At 40.3% G+C, this 21,339-nt stretch overlaps 1 protein-coding gene across 1 annotated transcript in view; it reads right to left on the minus strand.

Annotated features, from left to right (window-relative positions):
• Positions 1-21,339, minus strand: part of LOC149285537 (mitogen-activated protein kinase kinase kinase 1-like) — a 41,391-nt gene that overhangs the window by 14,467 nt on the left and 5,585 nt on the right. Inside the window, exons 2-6 of the mRNA XM_089495285.1 lie at positions 3,119-3,269; positions 2,263-2,460; positions 1,794-1,994; positions 1,515-1,631; positions 978-1,126 (exon numbers count right to left, since the gene is read on the minus strand). Coding sequence (XP_089351411.1) covers positions 978-1,126; positions 1,515-1,631; positions 1,794-1,994; positions 2,263-2,460; positions 3,119-3,269 — 816 coding nt within the window. The remainder of the gene's footprint in view (positions 1-977; positions 1,127-1,514; positions 1,632-1,793; positions 1,995-2,262; positions 2,461-3,118; positions 3,270-21,339) is intronic.

Below are 21,339 nucleotides of genomic sequence, written 5' to 3' on the forward strand. Positions count from 1 at the left end.
ACACGTCAGAGCTCATTTTATAGCTTGCATATTGGAGGATGCATCTCAGCTGCATTTACTGAACCCAGGTAAAACCAGCATGGCTACAAAGGGCCTTCTCCGGACTATGTGCAACAAGGGCATCATGGTATTTAACACGCAAATAGGGCTGAAGTGCTCCTTTAAAAAGAATGATGGTCATTAGTGTTATCAGTCATGCTTCCAAGAGAGCTACATGTCTCACGCAAAATTATGAAAACCACCATTACTTAATATATTCAGTGATACACAGAATTCTTAACAGACGTCAAACTAATAAAAACAAACAATGCAATCAAATGGCATACGTGGAATACACCTGGCTAATTAATCTCGAGCTTAATTTTCACTTAAATAAAACAACTGTAGCCTCCTCAGATGAAAACTGATAAAGGCATTCATAACAATTCACATGGTCAAAAATTCTAAAAGGTTTAATAGCACTGGAATTCGCTCACATTTGCAAGCTCACGCGCTCCCAACATGTCCTTTCCTAGCAGCCCATTCAGGGCAAAGATGCGTGCCAATGGTACGCTAGCCTTCTGGACCAGCAAATGTGACAATTGACAATAAGGGACATGCAGTACTGCCTAATGTATAGCAGTCCTGAAAGCAACACTTAACCTACTGCTTAACTAGTTATCCATTATTCCTTTGTACCGTATCTGCTAATGCTTCTAAAATATAATTTTATATAGCGCGTCATCAAAAATAGCAAAGATGGCATTGGCCTAAAACCGTTAAATCTGAGCTGCAATCCTCACCTTTCACCTTATGCCTAGAAGATTGTAATCTCTCAAGCGCAGGGCCCCCTCTAATTCTGTACCATCACATCTTATTTGTGTTCAATTTATTGTTTGATTTTATAATGCATGAGGGTCTCTACATTATTATTAGTTTCTGTGTCAATAATGAAAATAAAGGAGACAAACTCTCAGCACCAATTCCTAGGTACAAACCTGGCATCTGAACTAGATGTTGAGGTGGTAGATGATGACAATGTATGAGAATTTGACATGCGTGACACAAACTTCTGGATGGTGTTACGTGATGGAGCTTTGATCCTTGAGCTACGTCTACTGTGATATTTCTGGAACAAACTCTCAACCTAACAGAAGAAAACAGCAGGTGTGAAATCTCATACGTTTACAGAAAAACACAGCTCAACACTAAGCCACCCAAACTATCTGAGCACCACAACAGCGACATGAATCGTATCAGAAGGATGCAGGTACAATAAAACTAGGTACCCTGAACATGTTTGAATGAACCACAAAGGAATAAGTCTTTTGATTAGATCCTGAATACGGGCTAGATGCTCATAAACGCTAATGTTTAATGTACAGCGTGTTTTAATTTGAGAACACCAACTGAACACTAGCCTACCAGAGGGCAGATATCTGCGTTGTCAGTTGAGCCTCTCGTTCGAAAGCCCAAAATGTCCCTTTATATATTTTCCATATTTGACCAAAACACACACACAGTTGATGAAGCACCTCAAAATTCTTTAGCGCTTTCCGCCAGAGCATGGTGTCTGAAGGTTCCAGCTGAAACACTCGCAGCATGACAAACAGGAGGTGGATACAGAAAGAGCCTCTGCCACAGCTGCACGTCTGTAAGAGAGAGACTTTTAGTTTGGGGAAAACATTAGCGGTAGACTTATCGGTGTGATCTTTGGGTTAGAAAGACGGCGTTTGAAGGCTGTAACATGCTGGCGACTACATTATTTAGTGTTAGATGCTACATTCCTGGTTATGTGTTAAAAGCATTCTTACCTGAGGTCCAATGAAGACTCTGTACTTATTATCAGGACTGTCCCCACCAATTAAGAAAGAATTGGGTCCAATCTGCTGCAGCAAGTAGAGTCGGGCTCGCATTACTTTGTTGACTCTGCGGCTGGTCTCCTCGGGACTGTACGGTGAAAAGCCATCAGGAGAGGGCGCTCTTCGGGGCGGTGTAACACGTCCACTCTGAAACTGCAAACAAAAGCTCTTATTCTACTAGCACAAGTATAATAGGAAAGTGTGAATAACAGGCTATGTGGTAAATTTACACACAATAAATAATAAGCACTTCATAGTAAAAGGTGCATCTTATAATAAAACATGTAACATGCCACATTATCAGTTAGGAGGCCTGCTAGCACTTACTATGTAATGAACATGAAGCAGAACATTCAGATAATGTGAATGGCTTTCAATCTCTTAAACGGAATCATAAGGAATTTTTCAGATTGGAACTCACAGGGATGGGAGATATTCCTCTCCGCCGTACTCCTGGAGAATCTGGCTTCGTTGATTTGGATGAGCTTGACGAGCTACTAGGCGAAGGGCTACGCCTTCCTTTTTGCAGGTGGGTCAACCCGTTCAGAGACCGGTCACCACTGGAGTCCGTTTTGGAAGAATCCGATCCATCAGCTTTCACGGGAATTGGTTTAACAATCTAGAACATAAAAGAAAAACAATAAGTAGGTTAAAAAGGTGTTATATAGTCATATAATCAAAATAATTAACCTGGCGTGTGCTAAAATTAATGTATTTGTCTGAAAGTGAAAACATTATATATAGTTAGGTAGGTATTGAAGAATCTATGAAGTCTGCTTTAGGACCACATGGCATCTCCAGAGTTTAAGCCGTTCTCGGGGCGATGCACTCCCAGCCTCTTCACCCTCCGTCCCTCAAGTGTGTGTCCTCTTATGTATACAAAGAATATGGGGGAGGACAAAAGGTTCATTAACCTATTTAGTGCAACGTCTATGTAAGTGTGTGTGGTCTCTGCACTGGTATTTTGACTTTTTATGTTCCAGAGGTTTTGTGTTTTGCATCACAAAATCTCAACGTGATTGAAACCCAATAGTCCTTCCCAAAATTAACTGAGTTAATCTACTGAGTAATAGACCACGTCTCTATTAAATACTTTTTTTTTGGCAGATTTAGCTACGGACTTCCCATGTAAAAACGATACCATTGCACACTGGAATACACACACAGCGTATATTGCTGCTGCTTCGTATGTGAAACAATATAACGTTTTCATGTTAGCCTAGGCTGACCTAAGAGGGCAGTGTGACTCCATAAAATGACAGCGAGACCAGGCTTACCACAGGGCCGCGTTTGTTCTTCCTCTCCAACCATTCGTGCTTCCAGGCTGGCATGCACGTCGCCTTGAGTTTCTCCCTGATCATGCGCTCCTCTGGGCGGTCATCCATTTTCTGTAAGCCCCTGAGTGTTTCTTTATTCTCCATGTCACGGCTGCAGGAAAGACAAAGCACAGATCAAATCATTAGCGAGGTTGCTGGGCAGGGTGCGCGGTGGCACAATTTCCAGCCTGTCCACCGTGCTTCCCTGCTCTCGTATTACAACTACTGGAAGATTAATTCCGACTGGCCGGAGCAAGGCACGTAAGCAGCGCTCTGAAAATATTTGCTGGTTTGCTTTTTAGAGCAGAAGTGCCCGAGGACATTTTGGACATCCGAGAGCCGAGGATATAAAGAGTACAAATAAAATCAATAACCTTTCAAGAATACGAAAGAACACAGCTAATGTATTATGTTTCAGCACGGGAGAATCATCATGATAGAAGCTACAAAAAAAAAAAAAAAATAATAAAAAAAAATTAAAACATAAAAGGACGTTAACAGCCACAAGTAGCTGGTGTGAAGTTTAATCATATGTGTAAACATTATACACACTGCATACAATTAAATTAGAGAATACACTACCCATCAGATTACATTCATACTATAAACTATTTCAGCAATAATGTGCTTTTCACCCTTTTAAGATGAATAGGGTTAGAAGCATGTGTTTCTGCCATGATAAACAAGAACCTGGATTGAAAACGTTCATCAGATACATTCTAAGTACAGAAGTATAGTGTTGTCTTAACACTTTGTAGCACACATAAAAACAACTCAGGTGACAAGTTTAAAGAGACAATCTTAATGCAGCCCCGTCAATGAAGAATGCATATTCTAAGTCAATGTTAGTTTTCGGTTGCTTAAATCAGCAGTCTCTGGTAGAAAAGTGCTCCCATTGATATTGATAGGAGCATGTTCTGGGCATGTGTTCTGGGCATGTGTTCTGGGCATGTCATTAGACCCCCTGGAGACATAACATCCATAGAGATGGAGAAAAGGCAAATGCATGGGTGGCCAAATACCAACAAATATCTATGCATTTACAAGAGGGAAAGGAGCGTTAATCCAAAGATGGCACTCCGCTGTCATATGTATTAAACTATACGGGAAAACAAGCGTGTGGGTACATCAAAAAGTCAAGTCACGATAATGAACCATGTAGTTACGAGTAGCCGTATTAGTCCAGTAACATAATTGCAAAGTAGCAGAACGTTGTAGAATACGTTTTATTGGACTAACCGTATTTTTGTAATAAACCATGTTAAGAGGAGGGGAAAAAAAACAAAAAACGCAGAGAATTGTGTTCCTCTTGGAAAGAATATCAATTCAACTTGGCAACGCGACTACAACACTACAGATCCCCTTCAGAAAATAACCTCTGTGCAGACACAAGAGCCTGTACAACGAGCACCAAAACAAAAAGCCAGATAACGTCCAGCATATGGTAGGCAGCCCCGAACACTAGCCTTCCAGCAATAGAGAGGAGGGAGGGGAGGAAAAACACCCTCGGAGAAAATCCCTTTCAATTAACTAGGTCGGGAAACTGGATAAGAGCAAGGCTTTCTGAACCCAGTGTTTGTGCTTGATCTCTGCTGACTGCTATAACTGAAGACATTAGTACTGCATGCGGGGAGAGAAAAGATCCTTTGAGATGCAAATGCCTGTAAAATAAATACTCTCGGGCTTTTATCATAAGAGTAAATACATCGAGAAAACATAAGAGGCAGGAAGGTATAAAACCGATGTACGTGGATTACCCCAACGTCTCACAGATTACATTTTAAGTAGACTAATACCCAGCGCTCACACGTTTTGTTCACAATTGCAATTGACCTGGAAAATGTTTTGCCTGCACACAACGATCAGAGTATATGAAAAAATGTCTATACACGCATGGGATCGGCACACGACTCCTGAATCTAAGACAAGAACAGAAACCGATTAACGATGGAGTCTCTACCCCATGGGGCAGGCCAGAGGGGCCGAATGGATCTGCCGTCAAATTCTGTATTTATATACCTCACTCTCGCATACATACATACACACACACACACACACACAGACACACACACACACAATGTCGCAGGTCCTGGATGAATACATCACCGGGCTGAACCCTTTATATTGGGCTTTCAGGGTCAATGAAAACAAATTCTCTAAACATCGTATCCCATAAAAGCCATTATGTGACTATCCAGATATAGCCCTTCCCTCGACGTCTTTAGATGCCTCACATATAAGTCTAACACGTGTGTACTAGTCGTGCCGCGGTTACAATACTTCCCAAACACGTTTGCTTTAAAGGAGTTTGGAAGGAGATTACGGGCGACCCGTTTGTCAGCACGACCTTTGGAAAGAAATTGAGTCATTACAATAATTTATCAGGAAGGAGTAAAGGATCTTGGAGGAAAGAAGAGAGATGTGATAAAAACATTAAATAGATTTAATAAAGTAAAGAAGAGATGTTTGAGAGGTCAAAGGGTAAAACTGGAGGGGTCAGAGGTTTAAATGTAAAAATGTTTGCCTTTACCGAGAAGTTGCCAGCCGCCGATTAGAAGTGATGTTTTTTTTTTCTGTTTTTAAAGAATGCATATTAAATAACTTTCTGATCAGTAACGGTGGTCTGAATTCTGTCAGTTTCCATGGACCAAGAAGCCAATCAGAATTCAGCTTTTATTTGAAATATTTATTTTGGTTGTTTATATTTCTCCATCACCCTCAGTTCCTGATTTCACTAAAAGTAGGACTATGTAGGACTCATGAAAACGTATGAATTTATCCGTATTTGAACTTCGGACATAGTGCTTGGTGTAAACTAATTTACATTAAAGAATATTCCATTCAACCAAACATTGCTTGTGTCATTCACGTCTTCTTGATTGGGCAAAAGCTATCTTGGAAACAGACATTTGGCAGAATTCTTTAATAATTAGAGTAAAATGCTGAAATGGTGGAATGCTTAAAACAACGCAATACAAAAGATAGCAAACTAGATTTATCCAAGACGCAGCCAACTCGCAGGAATGGCTTTAAAGGACACGCAGATTAACTACCGGTCTCTCGACATCTTCCCAAATGATGGGAAGCGAAAGAGTTAAGTGCAGAAAAAGTGAAATAAATTGCATGCAACTTCCTTTTTCTTTTTAAGGGGACTTTGTTTTCATTCTCTTTCAGACTTCCTGCCTCTAGAACACACACACGCATACACACACGCATACACACACGCATACACACACGCATACACACACACACACAGGGACAGCTGCGTAGTTCAGCTCAGCAAAAGAACATAACAAATGGAAGTGCTTCAGAGCTGCAGCCATCTGAAAGCATGTTGGGAAAAGGGCCCATAAAACAAACAAGAATATCTGTTTATGTTTTACGAAGCGAACGGTACCAGAGGCTTCGAAATAATATTTTCCCAAACGTGTTTTTGCAGCTTTGTGCTCACACACATTTGCAGATTAAAGTGGACCGCTCACCAAATATACCGTATTTGCTCGATTTATTTGCTTGATTATAAGACGACCCCCCAAAATCTGAATATTAACTTAGGAAAAAAAGAAAAAGCCTGAATATAAGACGACCCTAAAGGAAAAAAGTTTTACCAGTAAATGTTAATTCATGTAAACTATTTTTTTAAATAAAAGCTATGATTGAGAAAAATATTTTTTTTTGTTTTTATTTCCTTGTATTTTCCAACCTGTTCCCCAGTTACGCACATCTGCCCCCAGGCTTGCCACACCAATATGGCATTGTGGCCCATGATATGCCTTTTAACCCTCTATATGCCACTGTGCCCCATGGTATGCCTTTTGACCGCCTATGTGCCACTCTGCCTCCAGAAATGCCTTATACCCCTATATCCCATTCTGGCATTTAGGGGGTTAAAATGCATATTATGGGGCAGAGTGGCATATAGGGAGGTATAAGGCATTTCAGGAGGCAGAGTGCACTATTAAATGCCCCCTTAACGCCACTCTGCCTCCTGAAATGCCTTATACTTCCCTATATGCCACTCTGCCCCATAATATGCCTTTTAACCCCCTAAGTGCCAGAGTGGCATATAGGGGTATAAGGCATTCCAGAAATGCCCTTTGCCCCCATTTAACACACACACACACACACACACACACACACACACACTTACCCGTGCTTCCAATTTCCTGCTGTATTGCCGGGGCAGCGGGTTGACATCTCCTTCCGCTGCACCGGTGCGGGGAACTCTGATCTCTGACAGTCGGGGAAGGTATGCGCGACGGACACAAACAACCCCCGCTGCTAGCCACACCTCCTTCCGGCTGCAGCGGACGTTGTCTACGCAGATCACGTAGACGTCAACCTGCTGCCCCGGCAATACAGCAGGAAGCACCGGTAAGTGTGTGTGTTGGGGGGGGGGGGGGAGACAGGAGGATCCAGGTCCCCTGCAGCGGTGCGGGGGATCTGGATCTTAGTCTCATAATCAATGTCCTTGAAGACTCGCGTTGGCCATCGCTCCAATAAATCTCCGTATACAGGCATTCATTCTAACTGAATAAGTAAATAAAACTGAACGTGAAATGGTGCTCACTTTACAATTTATGGTTTCCATTGCCTCTGGAGCAAAAAACAAATTAGTCACTCATAAGAATCAAACCAAGACAGCAAGTAGTCCCGAGACGGCCTAGCTTGGCTAATCATGAGGGGAAATACGTTCAAGTAATATGATACACGATTAATAAGATCAAATGCGTGACTTCTGTAGAACACACTAAGCGTTGTATGAGGTTTCTTACTGTGCCATTTCATATCAAAGAGAAATAAAGATCTGCCTAAACTATATTTTGACGTTAATGCCGACTCTTAATCTACACGTTATCTTGAACGCCATGACAGTAAACACAGAACAGGACCTTCCCAGATAAGTCATGAAGTTGTTTCTTACAGAGGAACCCCGGAATACATACATGTAACACGTGTGGCTGTAAAGCTTTGGAACATTTGCAATGAAAAGGGATCATGAGAGTTTCTCAACAACTGGAGAGTTTCAGGGTTTTACTACCTCGTCCACAGTTGTTATAAAGACGTTTCTGTGAGGAAACAAAAGGTTTCAAGTTATTTTAATGATTTAGATTTTGCGTGGAAGCAGACGTTAAGAGTTAATCAGTGGCTACAGATTACTTTCTGAATGATCAGTAGAAGGATTGAAGAAAAGATGGCAGCAATAGAGAAAGAAATAGCAAAGATCCTTGAAATCCCGAAAGAACGAACGAAAAAGAACAACGAGAAAGAGACAGAGTAGAGAGCGAGACGGCTCAATCTGCACTTGTGTTGCAGGAGCTCTCGAGCTCTCATGTGACAGTCGGCCCAGTTTACTTTCACGCGGCACAAAGGCCTATTGTTTTTCTAATGCAGGTGGGAACGGTGAAGCTTTCCAATAAGACGAGAAACGGGTTTGTGCACATGACTTTCCTCCCCAGACACAACTTTATGAAATTAATGGGATCTCGCTGTGTCGTGTGATTTCCAGGGGAGGGGGGGAGAAAAAGGCTGGTTTCAGTCATACGTTTATACGAATTATATGAAGCAAAAAATGCAACGTGTACTATTCAGGTATTCGGTTATAGGAGAATACATTTTTCTAACAAAGCAAGGGTTTTTTTTTTGGCTCAATTATTCTATAAAAGACAAAAAGGTAAGAACAATACAATCCGTGAAGTCATTTTGACAACACTTGCTACTTAAGCTGTCACCATAATGTTGTGGCAAAACGAACAAGAATTTGTCCTGTCAACAAATGTTAAGGGAAGGCAGTGACATCTTCTCCGGGGTTTTCATCGTCACAGAATAGGCTCGGATCACCAGGCTGGTAAATCCCATCAGAGGGCCCTACTCGCTAAATAGGAAGCAGTGTTTTTACTTCTTAAAAAGGGACACCCCAGCCATCGCATGTACTTTAACGCATATTATATCTGCATGCGCCGCCCTCCGCTTGCAAACACACGACTCTGCAGAATTCCTCCATATGCATTTGTCCCTTTTCCCATCCGCCAGCTATTTCTGTGCAGGAGACGTACATATCTCCATACACGTGATATATTTACTACCAATCAGCTCCTGTTCAGGGGGCCTGAACAGGAGCTCATCGGTGCACATGCGCTGGAAGCGCTCCCACAGATTTCAATGAAGCACGAATCTTAAGAACATGGAGGAAGAAAGCTACAGATTCTAGATCTGGTCTATTTTTATTATTTTGGAAGAAGGCATAGTGAATTACCCAAAGAGCTTTAGAATGCGTTCTCCTTTAGAGCAGGGCTTGACAAATTTGTTATAAATCTAGGAGCCAGGACTTTTTTTTTGCCCCTGCACCCACACTTTGTCCCAGCACTTTGCCCTGCACCCACACTTTGCCCCAGCACTCATACTTTGCCCTGCACCCACAATTTACCCAGCACTCAGTCTCACACTTTGCACCCAGCACTCAATTTCGAGTTATTGATTGTTAACACCAATCACAGTCCTGCCCAGACATACCCAGGTTCCAGCATGTACTGGCTGACTTGGCATGATAGGAGTACATGCTGAAACCTGGCTTGCTGCCCCCCCCCCTTGTGTATTGATGCTGCACATCACTTAGAGCCCCATGTGCCATGCCCCTCCCCCCACTTACACAACCATGCTATCACACACACTCATTCATATACTCATTCATAGACCCTCCTTCACCCCCTTACCTGCACTGCAGATCTCTCACACGCTCTCTCTCTCACTTCCATAGGGGCCCTGCTGCTTCTATCTCTGTCTCTCTGCACGAACTTCTCTTGTCCCGCCCACTGGGAGGAGGAACAGAGCAGTCATGTGACTCCTCTGGTTTCCTGCTTCCTGTGGCCACTCCAGCACAAGAGACGCTGCTTGCATATTAAGAGCAACGCACAGCTAAGCAGTGTGGCCCCCGCGGGGATTATTTTCGACCTTTTTTTTTTTTTATTTCGGCATTTTGCCGAATATGTGTTTCGGCCACCGGTTTGGCTCACAAACACCTAGGCGCCAGAACAAAATTATCAGCTTAGCTTGAGTGCTTATCAAACATTTTTATAAAGCTGCTTCGGGACCTGTGAGCACAACTGGAGTCTCAGTATATTTGGAAAATCTAACAAACTCATGGACATCCTAAGCATATAAGTGCTTCCAAAGACAAGCAAATGAATATATTTTGAGAAATTTGAATTGTCTGTATACAATTTATAAATGGCTTTTTTCTTTCATTTTTTTTTTTTTTTTACATAGTTAATACAAAAATCTAAATTGTTGCAGCTCGGCTTTAATTGTACAAATAGGAGAGTTACTAACAGTGGTAGTAAACTGGAGATTGCACAAGTGTTTGAATAATTCACATATTATATGAAGAATCTGAACACATTTCCTGTGAGTGTGACAGGAAGAGTGAGGCCAATTAACACGGATGAATCAGGACATCCAGAGATCATGCCAGAAACCTTTCTACGTGAAGAGAAGTGAAGAATCCTAGAGGAATGAGGCTGCAAAGTACATGGGCTGCTTCCTTAACAAATACCAGAGAACAACCAAAACACAGCTGAGCGAGCCATCTAGTCGTATACTTGCCTACACTTTGCGACTAGAAAATGAAAGACTACGAAGTTTAATTGTTAATTACTTTTAAACGTGTTTTTTCTGATGTACTAGTTGTTCAGTGTCTGCACCCAAGAGGTGCCATGTCTCATCTGCAGGGGATTATGAGAAACCTCACCCGGCCCTTACAGATCACGTAGCGTTCCTAGTAAAATAGAGAATCCAATAGAAGAAAACTAAACAAAGAGAAACTTTGTATCCCATTATTGATTTGTGTTAATCAGACCTTTTCAGTACATTACGTTGTATTCGACTGATCAATAGGATGCACGCAATGCTAACAACTGATCACACGTTTTCAGGTAGCTGCATATTAGTCAAGGTTATATTTTCCAGCACGGTTATTCTATCTAGACCAAACACCTCGGACTCACTGCTTTGTGGTAAACAATAGAAAGTTATTGTTCATTACACTGCGGGACTCTCTGACTGATGAAAGTCTATGGAGGAATGGACTTCACTTCATTAGCATTGCTGTAAGGAATCAGCTCAGTGTGTTTGCGCAGTCACATGATTGACAACAGCTAAAGTCTCCAGGTTTGTAGATAATAAAGTAAATTTTTTGGAACAAAATTAGATAAACCAAGTACCGTATTTGCTCGATTATAAGACGACCCCCAAAATCTGAATATTAATTTAGGAAAAAAAAAGAAAAAGCCTGAATATAAGACAACCCTATAGGGAAAAAGTTTTACCAGTAAATGTTAATTCATGTAAACTATTTTTTTTTAATAAAAGCTATGATTGAGAAAAATATTTTGGTTTTATTTGCCAACATACACTAATATTACAACATAGATATAGCTATATATATCACTGTAGTTTATACTATTACATAAGTTATGGTTATTTAGCCAGTATCACAACCTCATGCTGACGAGTCCCATGAAGGACGAAACAGCTGTCCATGAGCGGTGATCTGGCTATTGCACCTCTTCCCGAGTTTTGTCTAACGGCTGTCTTGTACAACGGGCAATTACTTTCAAGGGATCCATGTATAAAGTGGATATAGAGGCAAAGGTGATAATTGTTAACCTTATTTGCATGCGCCTACCCAGAATCCCTTGTGGTTGTCGAAGCACCATGAGATTTCTGAGGGAAAAACAAGCCTTCTGGCTTGTCTGGTGTCTGTAGATGAGTGTTTAATAATACTTCTACTACCCCTGTAGTTTATACTCAAATCGATTTTAAACTTCCTGTTCCTCCATTACTTTTCCTCTTCACACACCCCATTCCCCCTGCCCACCACCGTCAGCAGGACCGCCAACAGATGTCAGCAGGCAGCCCTGGCCACGTCCCGCAGGGGTAGGTTCCAGATAGCCAGAGCCCACGAGTTCCCAGGCATGTCTTTGTAGGATGGGGTCGAGAAGGGCAGAAAATATCTGGACAGATAATTGCTATGCTCATTGTGCCATGTATCAACACATCTCAAGTTCGTAATCTAAATAGTTACTTTAAAGCAGATCATCTTTAAGACGGTTACACTAAATGACAATTTACTAAAGGTAGTTTAATTACTTATGCTAAAAACTAGCTGACCGCATTCAGTTTCTCTTCAACCATATGAAAACTTGACTACATCGCAAAGTACAACCAAAACAGAAAAAATGTCAGTAAGAGACACTGTCTACGATTACTTTTCATACATACATTTTATTTATTTTTTAATATGAGTATATGAAAAATATATTTTATTGGATATATTACACACACGAGTGCAAGAGATAAGAAACTGTAAGAGTTAAAAACTAACCCTTAACGTATCAGCCTATTTTAATGCATTTAGTTAATACAGCCCTGGATATATTGCCATTACCTTCCTAACATACTTTATAAGGCCAAGATGTTTAAAAGTTAAAAAAGTATCAAAATGCCAAGGTGTGCCATAAGCGGGATATTAAAAAGGTTGATTTACACCAGTGGAGGGGGAGACAGACAAACAGAAGTTACTGACCTTGACTAGAACAATAGTGGATTAATCTGGGTGCAGAAACATTAATCAGAGCGAACCAGCTCAAAATACATGACTTATGGCAGGAATGAAGGGGACGCTAAATCACTGAACAATATTTCACCCTCAGTTCCAATTAACCTGTAAAACGTCAAAAAGGGACACTCTTTTCTGGCAACAGAGCCATTAAGTAGGGAGAACAGTTGGCTATGAAAAAAGTTTCATGTTTGAAGCTCTCTAATCTTAACAAAGGAATTCTAATTGCAGGTGGTCCAAGTATTAACTTTGATCCTTTCTTCGGCTCTTAACTCATGTACTGGTTTTTAATCATCCAGATCTTTCAAGTCCTGTAACTGGTGCACTTCATACTTTTCCCACCCCCTGACCTGTCTTTCTTCTTTCAAGTTATAAAAAAAAAAAAAAAAAAAAAAAAAAGTTAAGAAAAAAAAAAAAAAATACTAATCTCCAGTTTCCTCTTACACTGCAGTCTTTTCAGAGGTTTTAATTTGTGACCTTTGCAGCAGAAGACAGTTACAAAAGGACTTCCCTTTTGTGTACAGACACACAAAGACCTTTTATTTATAATTAAAAAATTTTTTTTAAAACAAATTTAAAAAAAACAAGGCTGGGAAAATGCAGATTTTATAATTGAAGCCTGCTCTGCCGCACTAAACTTTCAGGTGAAAGCAGGAACAGCATGGGTTCATGGAGGGGACAGACTAATAAACGGGAAAGAGAAGGGGATGAGGGGGGAGAGAAAAAAAAAGAATGGGTCGTAAAATAACAGAATGGGTTTACCCACAGCAGCTTTAATAAAAAATAAAAATAACGCAAGACATTTAAATGCCAAGAACAGTTTAATACCCCTGGTCCACAGTCGTTTTACTCCAGGGTAAGTACAGTCCCTAGTGCTTGCGACTGCCCATAGGGGGTTCATTGCAGTTTTTCTTGCACGGTGCAAACAAAGAGTAGCTTTGCAGATACAGTGACTACCGAGGGGCAGACGGAGCTTCCCACAAACTTTGAGCAATTGACCAGACTCACGATCCTTTCCGAGGTATCAGCAGAACAGCTGCGCAGCTCAAGGGAGGTCCCGGCAGAATACCATGTATTCTCCTTATAGACATCAATGGGACAGATGCTATTTTTCAGCCAATGTTTATATTATTGAAGGGGAAGGCAAAATATTTAGGGGATTTATATAAATCAGGTAGAGCTACAAAGGTCTGTATGAAATGCTCACATTGGAGGCACCAGGCAGTACCAGCACAGAGGTCCATGACCTCCCCTGACTCCTGGGATTTCTCAAAACGCTGCTTTACATTTTGACACCTCGCAAAACAATGTGCGAGCGCCTAGAGAGAAGAGGAATTTTTACTTACCTAAATGTAATATTTTTGCAATTATTCCTTTATACCTCAAAATTAAACTGCGTAAAATTTAAACGGTATCATACAGGAAAGGCTATACTAGAATACAAGTCACTGTGTCAAAATAGATGTAAAAATAGTATATACCAGGGGCTTCCAACATGCGGCCCGCGTGAGACCGGCAGCCAGGATCACAAGAGCCCTGCTGCTTACTTGTGGGAGGGTCTATTCTCTGCTCCAGTCCTGCCTCCTCTGTGGGGAGAACGAGGGAGGCCGCGCCCCCTGCTGAAGTCTGTGATCGGCATTGAGAGAGCTGTAGTGCAGGTAAAGGGGTGGGGGTGTGTGTTTGAATGAGTATGCCTGATTGAGGGAATGAATCTGTGAATGAATGAATTTGTGTGTGTGTGTGTGTGTGTGTGTGTGTGTGTGTGTGTGTGTGTGTGTGTGTGTGTGTAAGTGCTGGAACCTAGGCATGATGGGACTGTGATTGCCTTTAACAATCCCACTCCTATCATGCCAAGTCAGCCAGTATATGCTGAAACCTGGCTAGCTGCCCCCTTGTGTATTGATGCTGCCAGCAGTATGGGGTCTGCACTTACAGCCACCCTGTACCAGCATGTACTGGCTGACTTGGGATGATAGGAGTGTGATTGCTAACAGCCATCACAGTCCCATCATGCCTAGGTTCCAGCATTTACTGGTTGCCTGGGTATAAAAAGAGTGTGTTTGCTGTTCGCAATCAGACTCCTATCATGCCAAGTCATATTGTTGTGTTACTTTTAATAAAAGTGTGGTTACACACTAAAATTGGACAAGAAATACAATGCCCAGCCAACCAGTACATGCTGGAATCTGGGTATGCCTGAGATTGCTGTTAACAATCATAATATATAATTTTTTTGTACAATTTTGGTGTGTAACTTACTTTTATTAAAAGTGTGTGGGGGGGTCACTTTCAGTTTCGGCTAAGTGAACCCTGAATTTTCGGTTTTGGTCCAGAATTTTCATTTTAGTGCATCCCTAAAATAAATAGAACTATTTTATTTTTACTTATCCAGAATCCAGAATCCTGAATTTGTAGTCACAAAACTTTCTAGGCCCAGAAATCAGTGAGAGGAAAAGTAAAGGTTTTGTGTCATTTAATTTATTTTAATTGCATATTTTATTAAAGGCCATATTTTCTCTCAGTGAAAAATGAGTGCGGCCCTCGCACGTATACAATTCTGATGAAGTGGCCCACTGCAGAAAAAACTTGGACGCCCCTGGTATATACTATACACCAGTAAGAAGGGTCAAGATGACCTTCAGTAATGCTTAGTCAGTGAGGAGAAAGTCTTCAGTTGCCCTACAACCTCTTATCTAGTATTGCATAAATCCTGTAATTTCTTCAAGACAGGGCTGGTCACAGTTAACACAGTTGCCCTTTGGTGATTTCATTTAACTTTCTAAAACTAAACGCTTTCTATAGAACGAGTGTTACCACTAGCTAAGCCGCAAAGAATGTAGGTCTAATCATTCTACTGTACTTGAAGTCTTCAGAATAGGTGGGATCTGCTTCATGTGGCCAAACATTGCTTCTGGGAAACTGGCATAAAGGATATTAAAAGTCCAAAAATTTGGTTCAATAGCATGAATGTTAAAAATATACTTCCTGCACAGTTCCCCCCCAGACGGCTTGTACTTTAGAAGTCCATCAGAGGAAAGGCATTGTAAATTAGAAATGGTCACATTCAGAATTTATGGCCAAGGATTGCTCTCCTATAGATGCGACAGTACTTTATACCGCGCAGGAAACACCAAATCAGCATACAGCAGATGTATAGACAAGCAATTTTTTTTTTTCTTTCAACATTTCTACATTGTTTTCTAAATATACAAATGCGGTTTTCTCAGTTGAAGAAAATGATTATGATTTCCTGGAATATAAAAAAAAAAAAAAAAAAAAAAAAAAAGTATTTCTGTGTAGGACATTTAACATTTGCAGATTAAAGCAAGAGTGTGCATTTACTCGCAGAAAAAGATACAAAAGCACTTTAGATTACGTTAACCCTTTTTTGTTTTACAAGTGCTAAAAAAAAAAAAAAAAAAAAAAAAAAAAGCTTTCTAAAATATACATAAATACCAAAAACTACGGAGTATAAATTGTGCTAGATGTTTCAGAACAGAGTTAGGATCTTAAGCGGGTTAAGTCCTGTGTAGTTGTCTATAAATGACATCAAAAAGACTGAATAGGGATGTTGAGATGGAACCTCATTCCCTATTATGAAACTTGTGAACACTGCACCACCTATCAACATACGCACATGTGATCCCTACACGTGGGAGGAAGTCCCCCTTAGCATATGGATCATATGGCCTGTCATGCCCAGCTCTGCCCCGAGTCTATTAGTCACATGGACCTGTGGCTGCATACATTACAATACTTTATACTGACTTTATTCTACTGTTCTGGATCTTTAGAGAGATTACAAGCCTTTCATGGTGAAATAAAGGGCACATTTAAATTTTTGAAGCAACAATGGCTGAAGAGCTTTGTAGCATCAGAAGGGTTTCATGCAAGGAGCTACTAGCCTATAAAATAAACTAAAGTTTTTGGCTTTTAAAAAAAACAATCTCCGTAGAATAGAACCTCATACACGTCATGACTACTCGAATTAGTTGGCGTGTTCTCTAGAACCACTGTGTGTTGACTTTAAGTCCATGTTACAGATTTCCACCAACTTAAGTAGTTACTTTGTCACCTAATTCGCACACGTAAAAACCCCTGCCAATGTTGCTGAATTATTTAGTATATTGAAAGTGTAATCTGATGAAATATGTATTTCTGCTTGGTATCATTCCATCTTCTAGGCTACAAACACGCTTGGGCAAGGCCCTGCTAACCTTTTCTTTCTCTAAGAGCAAATTGTTATTTCATACATTCTTTTATTTGCCCTTGTACAGCGCTGCAAAAAATAATAAACTATGCAATCCATTATGTTTATGCTTATTTTAGACAATTTATATACTCCTCCAATAGCGCATATATTAAATAATTAAAGCTTTGATCGATTATTTAAAAAAATAAAAAATACAAGTAACAGCAAACATTGAGACTTCATGTCACACTCAATTCTGAGACGTGGTGCATCAGCTAAGCTAAAAAAGCTAAATCTTGGAGACAGCTGCAGAGGACATTACCATACAAATCCCACTGCACAGCACTGCATTATAAATCAATACATTATAATAAAATAATTCTCCATTGTACAATCAGCGCATCTCCAACTCAGTAGAAACAGAGGCTGCCTACATTATCATGAGGATTATCCCCACAATCTACCTCAGAGAAATGACATGAGCGAAAGTGGTGGCTCCTCTTGTGTGGCCTAACAACTTAGACATTATTAGAGAGGGACAACGTTACCATCAACACTTGACTGCTTAACGTCTAATAAAAATGCAACATTTACTCTCTGGCATACCCAGAACCCAACAAACTTTCACTATGGACTCAGGAAGGGGCATTTCTGGGAAAAAAAGGCTGAATATAACCAGGATTTACTTTTAAAGGGCTGGAGAGAGGTACAAGAATGAGCGTTTGCAGGCACCAGTAAGAAATGGCAGAAGTTTAGGGCTGTGCTTCTGCTTAAAGATTTGGGAATTTGGTCAGATTTAATCCGTTCCCAACACTGTGGACATAAAGGTAGGCCCTGAAAAGGCAGACCGAGATTATGTTTAAGATGTACCTGTACGTCATGCGTTTTACACAACAGCAGGGACATTGTCTACCAACAGCCTGGACTGCCCCATCAGCAGAAGCAAGTTTTGCTGGCTCCCTGCCTACCGATTGTGTGTAACGGAGCTCGGTGTGAGCACCGGTACATAAGGAATGCCCAATCGGCCATTCCCTTTCAGTAGGAGTCACCGACGCCCACCGAAAGGTCACTGGAGGACAGGAGGGACATGGCAGAAATGTTTACTTAATAAGCTGAACTACATAATGTAATGGGGGGGGGGACGACATTTGAAAATGAACATCCTATAACCACGGGACTTGACTTCAGTGGCCAAAAATCCTGAATGCCATAACTGATTGTACCTAATGTTTAGAATCACCTTGTATTGGGCTCTATTCACAGCCCCCACCTAAATTCACTTGACTCAAAAGAAACACGTCAAGTTCAACCGCCTTTTTTTGACATTAAGAGTTCAGAGGGTTCTGCTCTACGTCCTTACTTTGCATTTTCAGTCTTGGTTGATGCTATTTTTACACAAAAACCTGTAATTTGAAAGCGATTGGGTAATTAAGGAAGGACAGGGTGTATCCTTTTAAGCGCATACTGAAATAGTTTCATTCTTTATAGTTAAGACGCCCAAACATGTTACTACTAAGAAGGGGAAGAGAATGGACAACAGCTACTGCACGGTTAGAGAAAATTTGATAAGTGGGACCAAAAAGAAGTGCATTTCTTTAGAATTTTCTGAAAATTTTAACACTTATGATTTTGGGAATCATGATCGTTAACCCTTTATTGTGGATTGCAAGAAAGAAGATCAACCAAAAGCAAGTTACACAAAAGTTTATTTTATGCGTTTTAATGAAAAGGAGAAATTTTCTCTTAAAAGAAGAAGATAGATTTAATATTATACTAAGCTACACCAATACTATTCTATCTACCCTACTGTTACAACCCCAAAAAACATTACTGCATCCCAATATTTCCACAGAGCAGAACACAGAATATAAACTGGATAAAATCGGGAAACATACAGCATGAGAACTTTTTCTCATTTCCTTCACTATGCTTCCTTGATATACAATGGTCTATAACATAGCAGGTATCTATGATGAAAGGTGGAATAACAGCCATCAAGGCCAGAGTTTTCCACCAGCCTATGACCAAAAAAAAATAAAAAAATTCCAAATGGGAAACAGATTTTTCCGATGATGTTTCAGAATCTCTCTAAAAAACGTTTGATTATTTCAAATTACATGTCCAAGAAAAAACAGGGCTTGTCAAGTTTTTATTTTAAAGCATTCTGAGCCAGGAGATGGATCTCCACTATCCAATACCCCCCCCACCAGTTTTTCCCTCTTGGGATGTCAGCAAGGGCAGAGTTTATGCCACCCAGTCACGGTGTATTGTAATCACCTCATAGGCTCAGGCTGGATCAGGGCGAGAGCGTGTTGTGAGATGCAGAATAGATACTATGTGCAGAACTACCATTTTTCTTCCACCCTCAAGCATTCAGATATCATCCAATACATACTGTAATATTATAAACTTTTTACTATTTCGATATGTTTTGCCCATTATTGTAAGCAAAATCATCTGTTAATTGCCGTACTGAACTGAATCCCGTTTAATTTGACGCCTGCTCACAGATTGTAGAAGATATAGATATTTGTTTGCTATATGCGACATGTAACAAGGCTTCTCTAATCCTGTAGATGAAGTCTCAAACAGAAGTGGTTCACATACCAAGGTGAAATTCCGCATGGTTTATTGTTAAATATTTTCTCTTAAGATGCTACCCTCAGCAAATTACACGAGATGTTACATTTTCCCCATTTCTACAGCCTTTCCTAAAACCAACATTGTTTTTCGTAAACAGTCCGGTATATATGCATACATAAAACTATAACGACTGTGTACACATTCTTGCAGGTCTGTACACGAACAAATACTTTGTATAGTATCACATGGCAGTATGTATGATTGAGTCTATACAATTCTGTGGCATGTCTTAGAAGCTTGTGGGCTCAAGCTCATGTATACCAACCTACAAACGGAGAACCTTCTTCCTTAGTTTGGCCAGGCAAGACCATCAAGCTCTCTGCTTGCACACAGAGTTAAGGCCAGCTACAACTCATACAATTCTCAGGCAAAGTTTGTATGTTCTTCTGGATCACCAGCCGGATTGACCTTGAAGGACTTGCGTCTTTTTGCCATAAACATGAACCAGCTGTTGGGCACTAAGGCTTCCACTAAAGTCAGTCTTTTGGGAGTTTACTAGACTCCCAATATTCCTACCTCAACAAGCAGAAAGGCGCATGTGCTTAAATAGCAACTTTCAACTAGTTTATTATCACATGCCCTACTAGTACATCAGCCAAAAACAACATAATCATGTAGTTGAATTTAACCATATCAAAGACACAGTTATGAAAATGATTTACGGTAAATCACTCAGACATGTCCTCACTTAAACTTCTACATGATTTAACAAAAACAGTTCGCAAGGAGACGTATAAACAACAGCGCCGTATCTAAACCCAACCATAATCTGATCTGTCTTATTTTACTTGTGTTCGTATGTTATGGCTAATGCTGCCTGTAATAGTTTTATAGCCAAAAATAGTCTTAACGTGACATCTTCATACTAATAATGTCATAGGGATAGAAGATAACCACACTTACACCATAATCATTTTAAACAATGATGGCACATTCACAATTACATTGCTTTAATAAAACACCCCTATTTACCAGCAAATTATCAATTCCTGTTTTGTGTTCAGAGGTTTCTATTTTTAGGGCAAAAATTAAGAACTAGAACTGACCTGGTACCACATTCCAACAGGATGGACAACCATGACAAGCGACTTCTAAGTGTTTGTTTAGCATAAACGACACAAAGTAGAGCTCCGGATTTGAAATCGACAACTCTCACGGGCAATACAGCAACTTATTTAGTGGAAAGGCAAGCAGGTGAACGGGTTTGTTGGGGTAAATTATCTTTAAGATATCTTAGAGGAAAAATAAGTGTCAAAGTATTTAATATGATGCAACTAAGAAAAGGTGTGTGATGAAGCCGGCGCACTCCCACACCTCAAAAATAAGAGAAAGAAGACAAAATTTCTCTCAGTTACAATGTAGAGGAAAAAAATGTAAACCCGAAAAGGCAAAAAATATAAAGGGGGGGGGGCTACAGCATATAATGATGGCACACTGTTCAGTAAGCAGGTTTACACATCTATATCAGCCAACCCAACAGACTCTTCTACTGAAGAAAAAAAATTATTTAAGAACATTACTAAAATGAAGACACATTACCACAATGGTTGGGATTCTAACGAGAATGAAAATATCAATAATTAGCGTATCATGAGACCGTTTTGCAGGGCAGAGCACCAACTGTAAAACACTTTGTATTATCAGAGAAATTACATAAAAAAAAACAACTAAGAATTTCAAATATATGAACATAGTGAACATAAGGGAAGCTGTCATCATCAACAGAAAAGA

The sequence above is a fragment of the Sceloporus occidentalis genome, unplaced genomic scaffold (genome assembly GCF_023333645.1).
Source record: "Sceloporus occidentalis isolate IW3139 unplaced genomic scaffold, rSceOcc1.0.p SCAF_78, whole genome shotgun sequence".
Classification (NCBI taxonomy): domain Eukaryota; kingdom Metazoa; phylum Chordata; class Lepidosauria; order Squamata; family Phrynosomatidae; genus Sceloporus; species Sceloporus occidentalis.